We start from the raw sequence: 19,372 nt of genomic DNA, 5'->3' as shown, positions 1-19,372 counted from the left end.
TTTCTTTGGGGGGACGTTTTTCCCCATCTAGTATCATTTTATAGTTACGTCTTACCTTAGAATCATAAGTAAGACGTAACTATAAAATGATAAAAAACAAAAGAGTCTGCTGATGCAGTGAGCAATTCGGGGCTAGGCCACAAGTCACACACACAGTGTGGTACTCTCGCCTTGTCTTATGAATGAATGCTTTATTATACGACTGGAACAAAGCTTCTAGACAAGGGGGGGGGGGTGGGCCTAGTAGTAGCTTCCTACTCTGGGGAAGGAATAGAAGAGAGGAGAAGAGGAGTGAAGCGGAGAGAGAGACCCACTTGAATCTAACCAAGCCCTCTTGTCAAGCTCCAATGGCCCACATGTTCGCCGCCGAGTGAAAATCTCCAAGACCCCACTCCACTAACCACACTTCACTAGTTACTCTCTGGATCTCACCACGGCCTTACTTTGGGTTGGGTTGGGGGGGGGGGGCATTCACACTGCGCAAATGGACTCAGAAGGGCTCCAGCATGGTCTGTGCTCCTTTTCCTTTTGCTTGCTTTCCCTCCTTGAATGAGGAGTTGAGGTGCTAACATAGCCCCACTTCCCCTTCCTCTGGTCTTGTTTTGGCCCTTTGTGCTTTGGCTTCTCCCAGTGGGGCTTTGGATGGTAGTATGGACTGACTGCATGCATGGTTTCAACTCTAGTAGTGGGGCTGATCCACCACCACCACCCACAGGATGGTTGATTGATTTCTTGCATCATTGCCAGGAATATCCCCCATTCTTCAAAGTCAACGTGTAGGAGGGAAAGGGAAGGGAGGGAAGGGCCCCCTCAAGCTTTCCACTCTGCAAGCAGTACATCCTTTTCAGTAATAAATAGGTCATGGGAATGATTGCATGCTTTTTTTTACTGCCACATAGGAGGGTAAATCCCTTCTTGTACAATTCTGGTTCTTAATGATTGTTCAGTTAATTGATTGCCCTAATTCTTGCCCAACCCCCCCCCCTCCCTTGTTTGATAACAAAATTATTCCTTCACATAATAATGTAACTTCTTTAGGCTTCTTGGTTGCAGAGGAGAGTTGCTTGTGATGTGAAGCAGCTCTACACAAGGAAGATGACGTGCCACACACAGTATTTGACGCTGTGCAGCGAGAATGACGGAGGAAGGGGAAGTTGGGCCAAGGTTGTCTGCTCACGCAAAATCAGCGAAGAGGGGATTTTGGGCGGGGGGATAAGTTAAGCTGCAAGGAACGTCGATCGTGTTCGAGAGCGAGGAATTCAAGCGAGAGAACGCGGATCCCCCCACACGGGAACGTCAGGATGAGGGTGAGAGAGAGGGAGTGTGGGAGAAAGTGAGGAGGGCACCTCCCTCTCCCGTCGGGTGGTATTGTCGTGGGAGGCTGGCTGCTCAGTGCGGGCTTGGCGCGGGCGGGGGGGGGGGCGCATGGGCGTGCGCACGTCAGCCAGCAGGATCACTCTCCCTCTCTCCCCCTCACGGCGCGCTCTTCCCCCCTGTGTCCAGCCTGGCCCCCCCTGCGTCCATGTCTCCGGCTTCGTGCTTCCAGACTACCGACGCCGTTTTAACCCCCCTTGCTCGCTCGCTTACCCGTCGCTTCCCTGCCGCGGGCCCTACGCGGAGTGGGGCCCGCCTCGTCCTTTCCCTGCGCCCGCATGAGAAGCGGGGGCAGGACAGGGGAGGAGGGTCCCACATCCATTGGCGACATGCGAGCAAGCGAGAGCTTCCTTGAGGCTGCTGCTCCTTCCCCCTACAGCCAAGACTCTGTCGTTTGTTCTTTGTCCCATTCGCATCGCCCTGTCCCTCCCGCCTACAACACCCCCCCCCCCCGCCCCCTGCTCTTCCTTCTCCTCCTCCTTCTCCTCCTTTTCTTGTGAAGAGCATCTCATTCTCCACCAGTATTCGTTTGCCTCTTCTACGTCTCCTCTTCGGTGCAATCACTGCATGCGGTCTGTGCTGCTGTGTTTGCCGAGTAGTATAGAGTCGCTGATGCTCGAGCCCCTTCGCGATTCTTTGCTGCACTTGCATGGACCTAAAGGTTTAAGGAGTCGATCATCTAGGAAAGGAAAATTCGCTATTGCAGCTGCGAATGTAGGTGGTGCGTAGCTTTTCAATGTCGGAAGCTTAGTGCGCCGCTTGGTTTGCACGGTGAAGAAGAATTCTCTGAGTTGAGAATGCTCTGTGGCGAGTGTAATCTGGACAGGGATTGCGGACAGGCTTGGTACTTGCCAGCTACTTGGAATTAAATCCGTGAGAAAGGCTGACTGGCCGGAAGCCTCCAGGCTGCCAAAATGGGAAGAGTGAAGTTAGAGATTAAGAAGATTGAAAACCCGACAAACAGACAAGTTACATACTCTAAAAGGCGGAATGGCCTGATTAAGAAGGCGTATGAGTTGTCAGTGCTTTGTGATATCGACCTCGCATTGATCATGTTCTCGCCCTCAGGAAAACTCACGCAGTACAGTAACTGCAGGTCCGAATTTCGATCCTTGCCCTGAACAAGTACCTGCAAATGCCGATTGCAGTCTCTTCACACAGTAGAGCGGCTATAGCAGATTGTAGTTTCTACTGTTGTTTGTTATTTGATTGCTTGCTAGTAAATTTGTTTGTTTTCTTTTCCTTTTTCTTTCGTTCGGACCAACTTATTAGCGCTTCGAACCTCTTTGGTACTTGTGTTCAAAACTTGCCCTGGGATTGTCCACCTTGATCTATGATTTACCGTAGTAATACCAACGCTATTCATTCACCTGATTATCTGCTACTGTTTATTCGAGAAATCGTCGAGCACGAGTCACTGAATTGTCGCTGGGAGTGTTTCTATCTTCTCGGAGACTTAAACGACTGGCAGCTGCACATTCGCAATATGAGATGACAGGGTCCACTTCAGAGTAATTTTCTGTCTTTAATTCGTCTCACATTTGCCAGAAAACTGACACTTTCAGTGTGGTGCAGTATCGAAGATGTCATCGGTCGATTCGCTAACTTACCCATGCACGAGCGAAACAAAAGGTAATACGAACACTGATTCGTTCAGGAAGCTACATTTGAATCTTACTCACAGTAGAGCAGGCGTCAGAGTGGAATCTGAGTACTTTCTCCATCTTCCTTGCGGTTTTGCAGTTTTGAGGACATGCTGGCTCGGTTTGCAAATTTCCACATGATTCATGATCGGAACAAATATACTAGGTAAAAACCATTTCACTTTAAAACGATGTTAATTTCTTTCGGAAATCAGTATTATATTATCTTGCGGACCGTATATTGTGTACTACTTATTCGTGCAGCGTTGAAAATGTACTTATCAATGGCGTGTGGAAATGTGCGTTTTCGCTATCTTCGCTCTGGACTGCATTCGCATCATGCAGAAAAATCGAGAACTTGGAGGTGAGCGGAGCTCCATCCCCTAAACCCTAACTTCCACATAATTTTATAAGGATGCGAAGTGTTACCATAGAAAGCTTGACACTTACCATAGAAAGCTTGACAGTTCTTCCTGTAATAGTTACATGCGGTGCATACCAAGTCACACTAAGAAATTTATCACCGATTGCAGAATCTTCATAAAGCACTGAAAAAGCTCTCCGGAGAGAAAGACCCCGCGACAAATCAACCTTACCTTTTTGGAAGGTTAGAACTGTCTTTTCATCAAGGTTTTTGTATATCTCAAGTAGTCTTGTTGCTGGCTGATGCGGACTTCTATTGTATCGACACTGTTGCGCTATTTCCACTTCGTCAGAAATTGAGCGTTTATGGACACCTCATTTGTAGTAGAACTTTTGTATACTAATATTCTACGGATTGTGTTGTTGTGTTGTGCTTTGCGACTGTTGCAGCAAGAGCTATGAAGTCGGGGTGCGTCATCACTTTGTTGGCCCGGATCTTTCGCTCCTTTTTTATTGAGGATATCTATTGGGGTCTCTTAGAGCGGTGGAGATTTTAGTTGTCGATGATAATGCAGTGATATTCGAGGTCGTGTCAAGCTGGAATTTTCTGTTTGACGAGCGTCTGGCTGCGGCATGTGTTATGTAGCCAGTGGCTATAATGTGATAAATCTGGATTTGGTAAATATCAAAAGCAGATGAGTTGTATACTAAATTCAAATCTTGTGAACTTGTACTTTTGATCAGTTGTTGCAAGAGGAGTTGAAGAAATCACAACAAGAGAAAGAGCTAGTGCAACAAAGAGCGCGGCTGTATCTGGCGGACGAGCAACTGCTGCAAAGTGTTACCTCCGTCCAGCAGTTGGCGAACATGGAAACTGAATTGGAACAAGCACTCGAACGAGTGCGAGCAAGAAAGGTTTGTGTCCTAAGTTTTCTTAGTTCAATTATGTTGCATTGTTCTTCACGATTTAGCTCCCCGGTGAACAGAGTTAAGCTCGTTGAAGTCTTACCAAAGATGTTGTGTTTCAGACTTACGTGAGCAGTGCGTACCAAACTGCTAATGTTATGCAAAGACAGCAACGCGAATTCTTGGGAAATAGTTGTCATCAGGTGATTATGCAGCATAACGTCTGCACGGTATTTTGTATTCATGGAGTACTTTAACATACTCTTAATTGGAGTGATCGTGTCTGAGGAAGTTCCTAAATCTTATATGCTAAATTCAAATTTTGTTTTCGAATACTTGTCTGCTACGACGAGCCCTGTTGTAATGAAAGCATTGCGTTATCCTAATAAAACTTTCGTTCGCGCTTCTTCCAGATGATGGCCATGCGCCAACAGCAGCAGCAGCAGCAACAACATCATCATCAACAGCGAGCCAACATGGCAGGGACGCAATCATCATTCTTACAATGGTCCATGGCAGAGCGTGGAGAGGCAACTCTTCAAGATTTCATGGAGCAGCAAACGAATCCTGCAGCTGCACTTATGCCAACACCCTTAGCTAGGTACGGAATCAATCGTCAACTAGTATGTATATGCATGGACAAGTGTTCAAATTTTTAGCTGCCAGATGTAAATCTCTCTGCTGATCTGTTATTCCCGTTTGTTATCACAGTCGAGAGGTGCCCAGCAGTGGTGAAACAAATCCCACCAGTTTCTTCGGATCTGCATCACAACCAACTTTGCAATCACTGGGGCATATCCATATTTTGGGTAATAACCGAGGTCTGAATATGCACGATATGGCTATGGATCAAACTTCTGCGCAGTACGATGACCAAAAGAAAGCCAAACTTGAAGTGGACATGGGATTTGCATCGTCAACAAGTAATGAGGCGGTTACAGAGGCAGCTGCAGACTCTTTTACCAATCAGTCTGAACATGTAAGCGCTACTGCTTCAAATTGGCATCAGGCACACCATCATACGCAAGCATACACCAGCCCCCAGTACCCAACGAGTTACTTCACTCAGGTACAGTAGTTCTGCACTATCAGAATTGTCTTTCAAAGCTTTTCCAGCCCCCTCATGTTAGTTGCCTATCGAATGGTCGAAAGCACACTTAAAGACCTTTTATGTACAGACCGCTGAGGCGTGGAAATAGTACAAGTTTGAAGAAGTTCGACAATCAATTGGCATATCTTTAAAGGGCGTATTCAGAAAACGTGGAGATAGAATCGTGCTTTCGGATCAGTTGGCTGAAGTACCTCAGCCGTGTCGATTTTGTTGGTAATCACGTAGCATGCTTACATATATCACACCACCAAAGGATTAAAATCTTGGGGCCTGATGATTGAAGGCGATCGGTGAGAGTGCCATTCAGACAGCCATCACCAATGTCTGTTTTGTTACCTGGCCCTCCGATCGACAGGTCGCTAGCCGTCCCCTGCACGGCACATTGGCCCATTCCAACTCGTGTTTTGAACACTGTAGGATGAAAATAGGACAAGCTTCGACACTCAACGACACCGATGAGAATGAGATATATGTGGCTTTAAATTATGCCTCTGAGGAATAGTCCTTAGTTCCAAATTCAAAAGAGAAACAGTCTCGTATACGTGAATTCAAAGAGGCTCAGACAGGCGTCTCGTGTGTCGAATCTTGTCCCTCCCGCTGAGGATTGTAGCGGCAGCTGTATCTCCAAACAGTTGAACGTATTTTAATTTCATCGTAGGCGAAGCCTTATCTTATTTGAGAGTTCAGTATCCACTGTGAAATGCTTGAACTGCTCGACAAAATGTAAACTTTACCATTCGGGTTGATTCTTTTCCAATATTAAAATTTCTGACTGTTTGGACAGTTCCCGATGCTCCATCAATGAATCGTGCAGTTCATTTCAGCAGTTACCTAGGGAGAATTCGTGTAGGAAACTCGGGCTTTAATTACTCGGGGTCAAATAGTTTCCCCTTCTTCACTGTCCAGTCGTGTCTCTTCATTTTTGTCTTTTGGACTTCCAAGATAAAGGGATACCTTGAAGAAGGAACCAGACAACAAAACTATAACTATGCCACGCAAGCAGCGAATGCTGTTTTGTGTTGTCATGTACTCCTCAACCCAAGCCTGGATTCGTGAAAACAACAGTTACATCTATTACGGTGACATTTTCGCTGTTTCGAACCTGATCCTTCGTGAGCAAGAGTAGCGATGAGGAAAGTGCGTGTAAAATACCAGGAATGCCTTTACTTATATGTCTAATTACTTTCCCGATGATGCCACAGATATCGTCAAAGTTTTCAATGCTTGTGCCAAAATTCTGAAGGTGGAGGTCAACCGCAACAGATCGATGCCAAGGCTGGACCCTGTCACTGAAAGGTTCTCGTCGTTCTGCCCACATTCTTGTGCACGTCGTGGATTGTGGGCCATGGTGGCCCCTCGCCCGCATTTGCGGGCCCAGCAGCTGGCAGCTTGCGGCTCCCATCGGTGGCCCGTTCAGGGTTTCCAGGTCCGCGACTAGGCATCTGCGTTTCTGGGTCCCGTGCCCCGCAGGACAAGGGGAAGTTGATGACAAAAAGCCTCGAGTTCTGCCAATTGTTCCACACTGAAAACCTGGAAGGGAGGGAAATTTCTCTCTTGCCTAACCTCCTTCCTTCAACAACGGGCTCGGATCATCACTGGAACACGACGCTCAACATCGGTGACAAGGCCACGACACAGATGCTCTCCTGAAAGAGAATCTAGTCCGGGATGTGAAAACTGTCCTACAGCTGCAACCTCCGCTTCATCCTCCAGTTGCTTCTGTTCCACCTCCACAAGCCTGATATTCCCTAGTCATGAGATACGCATGCAAACTCGGCATGAAGTATGGCACCCTCGTCTGCACTGGGTCGGATGCCGCTGTTGCTGCAAACGAATAGTCAAGCACTTGTGTGGATCTCCGGAACGGCATCCGATTCAGGCAACGCCAAACCCCCTTGTTTTCTGAAGGCTTGATTCACACTGACAAATGTTATGATAGAGTGTCATTCATTTCCCGGAGAAATCGACTATTGAGGAGCAAAAGCGTACTGGCATCCGCTTAGCGGTCCCGCTGTTTGAAAGATTCGTCCTAATTTAGCGCCGAAAAGGAAGTTTAGCCCCGTGCCTCACAAGGACATCACTCCCCATGGCGACAACGAGACAAACACACAGAGGCGCCGCTTAAATTTGGGGGAAGCTTGTTTTCCCCATCACCCTTGTGGATCCCCCTCCAAAGCTCTCAGGCTTTAAGCATAATTACCCAGATGCCACTGTGGTTAGTTTTCTTCGGAATGCAAATCCAACAAATTATAATCACATTGAACTCAAGCCCGGAGACAGCATTACCTTATTGATCTTGAGAATTTGGCGATAGAATTTCAGTGCTGATTGAAAGAGAAAAAAAACCCTTTCATCCCTCATTATTTCTTACCTCTAGCATTGTGAATGAGACAATACGTTTTTAAAGAAACAAACAAATGAGTATTACTGTCCATACAAACACTGTCTTTCACCTGCTGTGATGTGTATTTGGGATAATTCTTTGTTTTATCTTAGAGAATGCAAATTGATATCTTAAAAACCTTAAAATGATTTAGTTACGTATTGTAGTATACAATGTTACATATAACTCTAACTATATGTTTTGTACATGACAAACTAAGATGAAGTAATTTTACTCTGTTTCATTGAGTGAGTATATCTATCTATATATATATATATAAGAGACTAAAAAATATAATTGGGATTGTTTTAATGTGGTCTGTTGGTTATGATAACATGTAACGACAAACCTTGATTCAACAAAAAGTGTCATGAAAACATTATTACATTTTTTGTGTGTTCTGTTTTTCCACTAAGTTTGAAATGATTATGAATGAATTATAAAGTGGCCATATAGCTAGTACAATTACAAGTTCAAACACTTTTCTGGAAATAGAAAAAATAGAAATAAAACTTTACAACTTGTAAAAAAGTTGCCCTTTTCTTTGTCGATGGCATAACAGATACAACAAAAATTTGATTTAAAAATCATTAATACTATAATCCTTATCATCATATGTTTTTATTGGGAACAAATTGATAGCTTTTAACTTAAATCACCTACTTACAATCTTGAAAATAAATACACATAAGTCCTCGTTTATTTTAACAATGATGTGTGTACTGTATTAGTACACGTGACTGCACCACTATGATTGTTTTGTTGGAAGCATGATACTCTTATTCATTTTCACATTTTCAAAAGAGGTATCTGAACAAGTTACCGTCCGCGATACTTTATTCAAAGCAAAACTCCCAAAATACTCTCCTTCGGATTCATACACACACAGATATATGTGTATGTGTATGTCACAGCGATGTTGATATATATATATATATATATATATATATATATTTTTGACAACATCCCGATCATCAGAAGTGTAAATGAATTCCGAGACATCTGCGTCGTGGATGGATCTCGCATGCAATCGCCACCAGTTGCGAATTGTCGGTGATGGAAGAGAGCCGGATCAGCGGCAGATCAGATGCCTGAATGTCCAATGTTGGATTCATTTGTGGGCACGCCGATCCATGGCTCCATCGCTGCTGAAATCGACACAATAGGGGTCCCATTCTTCGCCCGTCGTGGTCGAGAGACATATGTCGCATCTGCACAACGAAGGAATTGCAAGGCTTCGAAATTTAGCTAAACTTTCCTATGTTTCTGGGGGTTAGGTATTTCTAGGGATCGTTGTTAAGGCAGGGCCGGTTGCAGGTGCTCCAAAAGTGGTGGGCTAATTGATCGACGCAGTGGAGCAATGCTATATTTACTCTCCCACCATGTCCCATCCATACATCACTGTACGCACCAAATCGTCCGGAGCTGATGACACTCGACACCGAATCTCTAGTATCAGTTAGCTATCCGATGCACTGGGTAACGACCGTCCTAGCTTGGGAGTATCCTCGTCTTAATCGTAGCCTGCACCCACTTCATTCCCTCGGATGTGTGCAAAGTCACAAAACAGATCCTCGGTTCACTTGAAGCAGTACGAGGTTTAGAATTCCCACATCCTGCTTCTCGGTTTCGGGTTCTTCCAGTACCTGCGACACTACTGTAGCAGGTATGTGCTGGGGGAAAGAATCTGCGTGAAAGGAAACGCAAAGTGGACTTCGGTCTCAGATGGCCTGTGAAAGGCATTGGCTGGTTTGAAGTTGGCGTCGAGAAGCAAATATTGCGGCAGGACAAAAAAAAAAAAAAAAAAAAAAACACACAGGCTTTGCTATAGGCAGGAAGCTGACGCAATCGTTCTCTTCGCTTTCGAACTCCGCACAGGCTTTGTAAACCTCGGCTGGTTTTCGCCCATAGGATAGCCCCTTAGCGCAGGTGCACACTAATGACTTTCGATGCCCCCAGAGCAAACATGAGGTCATCATAACTAGAGACACCGCTGCCATCCTAATCTCTCTGACACCTGAGCATGTCCTTTGTGTCAGTCGTGGTTGGGAGGGCCTACGCTTTGCCATCCTGCAACAAAGAGGCGATGCGTTGGCACGCCCCTCTGACGGCAGTGACCGATGAGTAGGCGATACTTTTGAGTTGGCACCCAGTGTTTAATGGCAGGTTTTTTCCCCACCTTTCATTTCCCACACGCTCTCCCTGGAAGCGGATGCTACACTCACGATGCACAAATGGCTCCGTCCACACCGTCCGGTGTCTTTCATGGTCAAGGTGACCAAGGGCACGACATTTCCTACCTTCCTTTTGCCGTTACCACCCATCTATTAGGTCACCCCTGACAGGCTCCAAAAACTTCCAAGATTCACCCCCTTTTCGAAACTTCGGTGTTGTTGAATCTGCTTTATTTCCGGTCTTTGTTCTGCTCGTGTGTGGCTAGTTCAGATTTTTACCCCGCATTGTGCAACATAGTAACTTCGAGGAGAAGCACACTGGTATTGTTGTTGCTGTTGTCGTTGTGATGTGATGCGAGGGCTTTGGAAAAACTTAGTCAGACTGATGAACCCTCAGAAGGAGCCAATGCCTGCTTCTCTTCATGCGTGTCAGTCAGATTCTGGCATGGCGGACAAGTGGATATGTTGGTCTGCTCCACTGCACCAAGCTTATAATATTCCAGTCAACAATAGTCGATCTCCATCGCATTGACTTGAGTTGCAATTCTTAGACACGAGTTAAAACCCACCCAATCCCCTCCCCGCCCCTCTTCCCCTTTGTTCTGTAATTTCCGATTTCTAAATTTTTTTATTTTATTTGTTGGAGATACGGCAACGTGCAACAGATGAGTTTCCCAACCTTCAACGGGTGATGAAATTTGCGGCGTGACGTGCCTAAGGGAAGTAGATAGCAAAGCTGGTTGACTTGATAAAAGTTGGGGGTGGTTTCATCATCACTGTTAGTACGCTGGAGTGCTCTGGTACCCTGCAGGTCCGCGATGAACTACCCTTATGATTGCATGATGATGTGTGAGCACACAAATTTTCTGAAGGACCAGATTGCTGCAAGTGGAAGGGGTTGTGCCGCGGTGTGCGGCTGGTGAGAAGACAACTTGGAGCTGTTACACTCGAGCTACAGACTCGTATCTGGGATTCCTCAATAACTATCAGTTGGGGCGAAGAAACTGTTGCTCTGGATCTGGTTGGGGGAGGCCAGATTCGTGTGGTTTGATCGGTTGGCCCGATGGGTAAGAAGAGGCTCAGTTATCGCTAGTATAGACTTCGTTTTTAATTCTGATTCTCCGTGACCAGATCGTGTTCTTGAGTTGCGAGTTGAAAAGTTTATTTTGGAAAACATTCAAACGATTCATCATTTACGAACCCGAAACACAGGAATATTCTCCTTTCTCGATCACACTGGTTTCATTTTTCGCCGGATAATTCTACGGGGCCCACTGGAAATCGGAGCAAGGGTCCACCAGGAGGATGCTCGCCGTCTTCGTTGGCGTGCCCACGGTCTCAGCTGGGTCTTGTATAGCTCTGGAAGCATTCCTCATCAAACTATTCCTCTCTCAACTCACATATTGTTCTGGATGTTGAGATTTTGTTTTTTTTTTGGCTTTTTTTGGTTTCCCTCCTTTCTGCACTTGGCCAGTTTGGGAGGGTTTGACGTAGAGCCGACCAGTCGAAACCGTGGAACTCCCTATCCCAACACATCTTCTCGTCGTTGTGGTCGCGGAATCCCCGCGTTGGGTGATGTAAGTGGAAGTCGGCGTAGCATTTCATGCCGCGAGAGAATGATGGGATGATGCGGTGGCTGTTTGTTTGATCAAGATAAACATGGAGGTGGGAACTGCCGGAACTCATGTCAACGCTGTCTAGATATTTATAGTCGGTAAGGGCCAAGCGTGCGTGTGTGCACTTTGTCGAGGATTCTGCCAGGAATTTGGAGAGCGGTCGTCGCGTGCTTAGTGGGTTACAGTAGTGTACACTTAGTGTGTGTGTGTGAGAGAGAGAGAGACACACACACAGCGAGAGTAACTGGAGTGACCTGGGAGTTTTAAAGTTTTTGGGTTCGGCTGGCGGTGCATTCAAAGAGGGGATTGTAGCAGCGGCAGAGATGGGGAGGGTTAAGTTGGAGATAAAAAAGATCGAGAACCCGACTAACCGACAGGTGACATTCTCGAAGAGACGCAACGGCCTCATCAAGAAGGCGTATGAGTTGTCAGTGCTATGCGATATTGACTTAGCGCTCATCATGTTCTCGCCGTCTGGCAAGCTCACGCAGTATTGCAATTGCAGGTAGTGTGATACATATTCCTACTCCCACCGCCTGCAGTAGTGCTAGAATCTCTTTGTCACATGGCTCTAATGCCTCTGCAATCATGTAACAAAACCTAGGTCGTTCTGAAATGTTAACCCAGACGTTGTGAGTCCCCTAGGCGGCCTTCATCTTGCTTTGTGGTTTGATGCACGCTCCATATACCGTTCACGCTACACCGACAAGTTCATTGTTTCTAGTTGCTTAGTTAGGAGAGGGACGCTTAGGCGTGAGCTTTCACGAATAATTCTAACGCTTTTCAAAAATAGTGCAAGGCCGTGAGTCGTGGTCGCTTCACGCCTGATGAGAGTGACAGGCGGATTTCCTTCTGAATTTTGCCTGTAGCCTTACTTGCCCTATTTCTGAATTTCTGCGTCAATACCTTTAACGGATGATTAGGCTGTGAACTTCGAGTGAAAGGTGGAGTTACTGCGAGTACAGTTAAATGATTACTCCACTCTGATATAGAGACTAGCGAGTGGATCTTTTCTAGTTTTGAGTTGCGTTTTGACTGATTTAGGCAATTCGCTTTGTATCGCAGCATTGAAGAAGTCATCGCCAGATTTGCCAATTTGCCCATGCACGAGCGGAACAAGAGGTACGCGCATTGTCTGGTGTTCATTCAGATCTTTTAACGTGAATGACTTCGTCGTTCGCTGTTCCAAAACCCCTTTCTATTTTTAAATACGGCACATAGCAAATCAGTGAAATGGCTTTGTGATCGAGCAGTTTTGAGGATATGTTGGCACGCTTTTCGAACAATCACATGCACCATGACCGCAGCAAATACAATAGGTGTGCATCCCTTTTCTTTCTGTCGTTGTTTTAAGGTCGATCCTAGTAGTGTACCATTTCCTTCTCGGCTCCTTGAACTTGGCTTTAGTCCGTTTCTGAGTGCGTCGCAGTTATTTCAGATGAGGTGACGTTTCCTTCTGATCAAGATTTTACATGCGACTCAAATTGGTATTCTGATCAATGACTTGTTGTGTTATCTGTCGGGGGCTATCTCTTTCAGGAAGGTTGAAAACTTGGAGGTAAGTTCAAACGGTTTTTGGTCCCATGCTTCCCACTAATCACATCTTTCAAGCACCAATGCCTGGTATTGTAAAAGCATCAGAAGCCTAGTATTTTGTATGCTTAGCTGAGTAGCGTGATTGTTTGCATGAATGCAGCAGCTGCAAAGGGCGTTGAAAAAGCTCGCAGAAGAACATGGTCTTGCCGCTAGTCAAGATCATTTGTCTGGAAGGTTAGCCTTGTTGTGAATGCACTTTAAGTTAAATGAAAAATGGGTTTCTGCATTCAGGGAGAAGTTGGTAATGTTCGTCTTACGCTCAAATTATTATTCAGTAACTCTACTCCTGAGCTTTGTAAAAGATATGGTACTCACTTTTGTGAGAAATTGTGCGTGTGTGCGTGTGTGTGCGTGCGCGCGATCCTGTGTTGCGTGGACCTTTTAACAGTAAATCAACGTATGAAATCGAGGTCATCTCTCGTCCTTGTGCTGTAACACTATCTTCCAAGTTATTTGACATTGTCATGAGTTTCTTGAGTGTCCTCTCTAATTGTTAACAGACAGTTTACGCCAGATATCCTCTCTTATGATTTCGAGTCCTGGATAGTGATTAACCTACGGTTACATACTTTTGTGAAGCCTACGTACTGTAATTGAGATTTGGATTTAGGGCGTCGGAAGAGATACAGTTTAACTTTTTTTATTTTGTCGGCATAGCAGTTATTGCAACAGGAGTTAAAGAAAGCACAACAAGAGAAGGAATTGGTGCAACAGAGAGCAAGGTGCATCATTGGTTTTTGTGTTATTCAAAAGCATTGTCATGCATTTCAAGTTTCAAAGAATCTTGTTTCATGTAACTCCAGTTGCTTGCTTGACTGACTTGTTCTATCAATCTAAAAAGTGAAGTTGAGTTGACATGATCAGTCGGTTCATTTTACTCTCAGGTTGTACTTGGCTGATGAGCAGCTTTTGCAAGGTGTTACCTCCGTTCCGCAGCTTGCTAATATGGAAAGCGAATTAGAGCAGGCACTTGAGCGTGTGCGGGCGAGAAAGGTAGATGATCTTATTCATATGTTGACTTCATCAAAGGGATTTGTTACGGATAGGTTCTTTTCCTTGAAATGCTGTCTGACTTTTGACATTGTCTTTGTTATTTAATGTAATGTGCAGAATTATGTGAGCAGTGCTTACCAGAATGTAATACAACGGCAGCAACATGAATTTCTTGGGAATAGTTTGCAGGTATTAATATCTGCATTTCTCAAGCGAGCATCATTATCATTTACTTTTTTGCGAATTTCATATCTTGAAGCAAATCTAACTTCACTGTTTCTTTTTTTTTTGGTAAAATCAATTAAGTTAAACATGATGAATTTGTTTCTTTTCAGCCTCGAATTAAACTGAAATGCTGTTATAAAAGTCCACAATGGACTCCGTAGTAGTATTTTAGCTCGAGGATCAGTTGAAAATTTAACAATCTTGGTTTGGACATGCTTGCACCGCGAGGTTACAATCCTGTTCACAAGGATAACATGGGCTTTTAGCTTCCATGCAGATGATGGCACTGAGACAGCAGCAATCGCAGCAAGCGCAGCAACAGCAGGCAGGCATGACACCATCACAGGTACCATACATGCACTGGACGATGCAACAAGAGCGCCCAGAACCTACACCCCAAGATTTTATGGAACAGCAAACGAATCCAGCTGCTCCACTCATGCATGCATCGCTCAACAGGTACGTGGCCACGCCAGATTCTCCTTCGCAAAAGCTTTTCTAAACTTCGTATTTTCCAAATTGTTCCGCTGTAGCTGCTCCCTGTCGTGCCCCTTACGTTAGCCTGAATGTGGTTTTTATGAACAGAGAGCCAGGAAGTAACGGTGAATCAAATCCAGGTGTGGGATATTTCCCATCTGGACCACAACCATCGAACATGGAAACACTGCGGCAAATTGGGATGGGGGGTGTCAGTCGAGGATTGACAATGCACGAGATGTCGCTGGAACAGCCGAATGTGGCCCAGTACAGTGAGGAGCAGAAAAAAGCGAAGGTTGAAGCCAGCATGGGCTTTGTTACCTCAACCAGTGCGGGTCCGGTTGGCGCTGAAGCAGTGTCAAAGACTAATTTTTCTCGAGAGCAACAACCTGAACAGGCTCATGGCACCGTCAGCGCTTCAGAGTGGCCGCCACACCCGGCGAACCATCACCCTCATGCGTACGGTAACGGCAGTCTATTCTTCAGCCAGGTACAGTACACTGATCTGCTGCCTCTCTTTCGCAGCGACTCACTTTCACCTTCCCAACCGTCATGCACAACTACGAATCACGTCAACACGAGTTTGTAGTTGTGTGCGTCATTGAAGTTTTCCCCTTTTCTCATGTGCAGAATGAACACCATGCATGGAAGTAAGTTGCGTGGACTTGCAATCTTTTTAGTTTTAGACACGTAGTTGAAGAAGCAGCTTCATATGGGATACAGACGGCTCATCCAAGTCAAACCACTTCGGTGTCAACTACTCAGTCGGCTGTATCAATTTGTGGACAAGAGATGATATCAGTGAACTTTCGAGTGACGCTCGTGGGATCATGAATCTGACCACTGGTGGAAGTTTTGTGATCTTGGCGCTGTGCTACGTAGAGCAGCTATCACCCATGTGTGTTCGTTGTACCCCACCTCTGAAGAAAAACAAAAAAGCAAAAACAAAAAATACAAAAAAACAACCCATTTCATCTACGTCACGCGTTCCGCCTAGTCAAGCATTTGGATCAGCGCCAGTGGTTCAGCAAACAGGTTGCACATTTTCCATGGTGCTTTAAGAGGTGGCCCCGCATTCAGAGGATAGTATGACTCTAAAGCTATATTGTAGTCCATGGCAATCCATTCCGGTGTAGAAGTGGGCTCGTCAGTTGCGAATACGTACCACCTTTAGATTCCCTTCTTGCAATTTTTCAGCAAGTAGGTTGTACCATGCTTAGTGTGACTGTTCCTCGTCGTGTAATCAAGACACTGACTGTTGGGGTAGTCTTGGCATGACATTGTCCAGTCAAATGATTCTTTAATATTTTCATTAGTTTGCAGAAAGCTTAGTGGATGTGGGTGGACGGACGAATCTGTTTTCTTTCACATGGTGAACCACAATGACTGCATAATCCTCGCAAAAGTCCAAATGGGTGCTATAGAAAAGTCTTACCATTTCCTCTGTTCCACTCATCGAAGGTATTACAACCTGGCAGAGCACCAAGCGTAAATCCTTGATTATAAGGGAATTCAAGTGAATCATCCATAACGATACCCACCTAGCTCCATTGTTCAAGGTTGCCAGACCTAGATGTAATACCCCAGGGACATTCATTGGTGTATACTTTTATGGGAACTGGCAATCATGCTAACTCTCCAGCTTCTGGCAACCATCCTCAACTTTCTTGCAAGCTGAGACTTCACAAGTTTCGTCGATGAGCGGTGAGCATTTCCATCAAAGCAGTTCTTGTCTATACATGCTTTAGTAGATTAGAGAGATGGTTCGGTTGTGTGAAAATGTTTTTTTTTAAATGCAAAAATCTTCAATGTTCTCAATGTGAATCTTGCAGTGCAAGAACATTGTTGCAATGTGCTTGCCTATTATACTGGTTTGTGAGTGTTTTTGTTTGTTAGAAGCAAGTTTTGAATTTTGGAGATTGTTTTGAGCTCTGTTCAGAAAGATTTTTGTATGTTTTGGTGGTAAAAATGTTGCAACAAGATGTTTCCAATTATTTGATGTGATAATTTGTTTGTTTTGGTTTCATTTTGTGAAGTATATCATTGTCGATTTCTTTGAGCTTTTATAGTACATCTATAACTAGCATTCTTTTTGCTAGTGTTTTCTAGTGATTTCTAGTGATTTCTAGTGTTTTAATATATAATAAAATATCCAATCCATCTTTTCTTATTATATTATAACTATTTTTGAAAGTTATGATTCAATTTAAAAGAACGGTTTTTGTCAAATATAAATAAACAAAGAATCAACTGTTTTTTTTTCAACTTAAAAGTATAATTTCATTAGAATTATTATAAACTTTTAATTGATTTTTTTTATTTTTTATTTTTTATTTTTTGTGGAGAATCTAACAAAAGTATGAGATTTTTTCAAAATTTTAGAAATTTATCTAAAATCATATTTATATTAAATTAAAAATAATGATAGTATCATATTTTTGCATTCATAATCTATTTTTAGAAAACATTAGATAGTACAACTTGTATAATCAATTAGAAAATAATCTAATATTTAACTATAAAAATCCAATTTCAATGTGAGTTAAAATTTTGAAATTTTGAAATTTTGAAATCATATTAATTTTATGTAAATAAGAGGCTTTGTATAAGAAGCATGTGTTTTGTGATTTTTTTCTAACATATAGATTAACCAAATCTAATGTTATATTTTGTTCATTAACATATATATATATATATATATATATATATAATATGCTTTATTTATTAATTAGTATCATTTTTTTCAAGAAGATATATTTATTTATATATATTATCTATAACTTAAAAATACCTTATATAGTTGGCAAGCATAAAAAAATATAGAATGTAATTTTAAAATTTATCAAATGATACAAGCTCTAATTTTTAAAATCAATAAGGTTTTTTTTTTTAAAAGTCATTGATATTAGATATTATATTTTTTATAAACTAAAATAAAAAATAATAATTTAATTTTATCAAGTTATTTGATAATTTATAATATTTATTTTTTCTAATAAATTTAAAACTTATATTCTTAATATTTAAAATTTATAATAAGTTTATAAACTAAAATAAAAAATAATATAAATTATTTGATAAATATTATAATTTATAATAATAAATTTATTATAGATTCTTAATATTTAAAATAATAAATTTATTATAGATTCTTAATATTTAAAATAATAAATTTATTATAGATTCTTAATATTTAAAATTTATAATAAATTTATAAACTAAAATAAAAAATAATAATTTAATTTTATCAAGTTATTTGATAATTTATAATATTAATTTTTTCTAATAAGTTTTAAATTTTATTATTTGATAATTTATTTTTCTAATAAGTTTTAAATTTATTATTTTATAGAATAAAATTTTAAAAAAATTCAATTACAATTAATTGTATATATTTTAATTAATCACAATATTTAAATTTATATCTTATTTTGATTACCACCTTAATTTAAAAAATTATGAATGATGCATCTCCAATTGATAATACTATATAATAATCAATACCTACATTGATTACAAGGTGGAAGAGGGAAGAGAGAAAAATAAAGGAAAGGGAGAAGGAGGCAGTAACCTCTCTTGCAATGGCCTTACTAAACAATTAGCATGCCAGATCAAATGGCAAGGCACTTGTGGTTTTAAAGCATTAAGTCCTTGCAAAGAAATGTTTTTAGACATTTAATAGATAAGGTGATTTTGAAATGAGGAGTTTTTTTTGGAATCTTAGTTTTTATGGTTGAAAGAAGTACTAAGAAAGTGAGAAAGAGAGAATAAGTTAGAAATAGGAAAAAATAATAAAAAATAAGTGTTATGAACATACTATCAAGGAAATACATACTTATTCTAATAATTACTTATTGATTAGGTAGAAGTAGGTAAAATTAGATTAAAATAGATTGATTTCATAATATCTTCTAGAAAAGCTTTCTAAAAGGTGAATAGATATAGTTTTGATTTTACATGAGTTTATAGTTGACTTTTAGGTTACAAACTTGGTCAACAAGTTATTGACGTGTCACATATGTAGATGGTTTGTAGAATAAGCTAACTATGTGGCCTACATATAGAAAACATGCCTTGCAAGTTAAGACATGTGGCTTGCAAAGTCAACACATGTTGGAGGTCCTATAAAATGTCACCACATAGCTCCTAGGTAGATAATATATATAAAAGCAAGAGTAAAGTCTTCTTTACTCTTGTCAATTTGTTTCTTGCTCTAATTTAGATTGAAGAATCTTTAATTTTCTTGTCTTTTGACAATAGCCATTATAGTTTCTTTTTAATATACATGTTTTCTTATTTCTATTTTGTCATACTTCTTTGAGAAAATTTTCACTTGGTTATTTGCTTTTATCAAGTTTTTATCGTTGATAGATTAATAAGACTATACTTACAATATCAAAGCTTTGTCTTTTCTTGATTAAGAATATATTACTCTTTTTTCTTAATAAGACATAAATATATTAAAAGTTATGGATTTTCCTCTTTTAAACTAATATTATTTTTAGTTTTTC

At 41.9% G+C, this 19,372-nt stretch overlaps 2 protein-coding genes and 1 long non-coding RNA gene across 3 annotated transcripts; 2 read left to right on the top strand and 1 right to left on the bottom strand.

The window, feature by feature from the left end:
• The first annotated feature begins 1,844 nt into the window (after positions 1–1,844).
• LOC112279526 (uncharacterized) lies at positions 1,845–6,071 on the top strand. The gene is made up of 11 exons (XM_024514048.2): positions 1,845–2,470; positions 2,950–3,006; positions 3,118–3,183; positions 3,363–3,381; positions 3,551–3,624; positions 3,831–3,849; positions 4,125–4,295; positions 4,409–4,489; positions 4,700–4,887; positions 4,998–5,355; positions 5,465–6,071. The coding sequence occupies exons 1-11, from the start codon at positions 2,289–2,291 to the stop codon at positions 5,483–5,485; spliced, it is 1,236 nt and encodes a 411-aa protein (XP_024369816.1). The 5' UTR covers positions 1,845–2,288; the 3' UTR covers positions 5,486–6,071.
• On the bottom strand, positions 4,480–6,081 carry LOC141045140 (uncharacterized). The gene is made up of 3 exons (XR_012217080.1): positions 5,940–6,081; positions 5,589–5,767; positions 4,480–5,047 (listed from the first exon to the last, which is right to left on the bottom strand). It is a non-coding gene; the product is annotated as an uncharacterized LOC141045140 (long non-coding RNA).
• Positions 6,082–10,731: 4,650 nt separating this feature from the next.
• Positions 10,732–16,187, top strand: LOC112280676 (uncharacterized). Its single transcript, XM_024516447.3, has 12 exons — positions 10,732–12,075; positions 12,636–12,692; positions 12,824–12,889; positions 13,110–13,128; positions 13,267–13,340; positions 13,555–13,576; positions 13,827–13,888; positions 14,051–14,159; positions 14,277–14,348; positions 14,662–14,843; positions 14,970–15,351; positions 15,492–16,187. Exons 1-12 carry the CDS (start codon positions 11,894–11,896, stop codon positions 15,513–15,515), a joined length of 1,251 nt encoding a protein of 416 aa, XP_024372215.1. The 5' UTR covers positions 10,732–11,893; the 3' UTR covers positions 15,516–16,187.
• The last annotated feature ends 3,185 nt before the right edge of the window (positions 16,188–19,372 follow it).

This window comes from Physcomitrium patens, chromosome 3 (assembly GCF_059467195.1).
Source record: "Physcomitrium patens ecotype Gransden chromosome 3, ASM5946719v1, whole genome shotgun sequence".
Taxonomy (NCBI): domain Eukaryota; kingdom Viridiplantae; phylum Streptophyta; class Bryopsida; order Funariales; family Funariaceae; genus Physcomitrium; species Physcomitrium patens.
This window is presented reverse-complemented; position numbering and strand designations above follow the sequence as displayed.

Bases quoted from the DNA above. Each gene is read 5' to 3' on its own strand.
- LOC112279526 (XM_024514048.2), top strand. From the start codon at position 2,289: ATGGGAAGAGTGAAGTTAGAGATTAAGAAGATTGAAAACCCGACAAAC. The intron at 4,490-4,699 runs GTGATTATGCAG...CGCTTCTTCCAG, and splicing joins TGGGAAATAGTTGTCATCAG to ATGATGGCCATGCGCCAACA. The intron at 5,356-5,464 runs GTACAGTAGTTC...TTTTATGTACAG, and splicing joins CAACGAGTTACTTCACTCAG to ACCGCTGAGGCGTGGAAATA.
- LOC112280676 (XM_024516447.3), top strand. From the start codon at position 11,894: ATGGGGAGGGTTAAGTTGGAGATAAAAAAGATCGAGAACCCGACTAAC. The intron at 14,160-14,276 runs GTAGATGATCTT...TGTAATGTGCAG, and splicing joins AGCGTGTGCGGGCGAGAAAG to AATTATGTGAGCAGTGCTTA. The intron at 14,844-14,969 runs GTACGTGGCCAC...TTTTATGAACAG, and splicing joins ATGCATGCATCGCTCAACAG to AGAGCCAGGAAGTAACGGTG.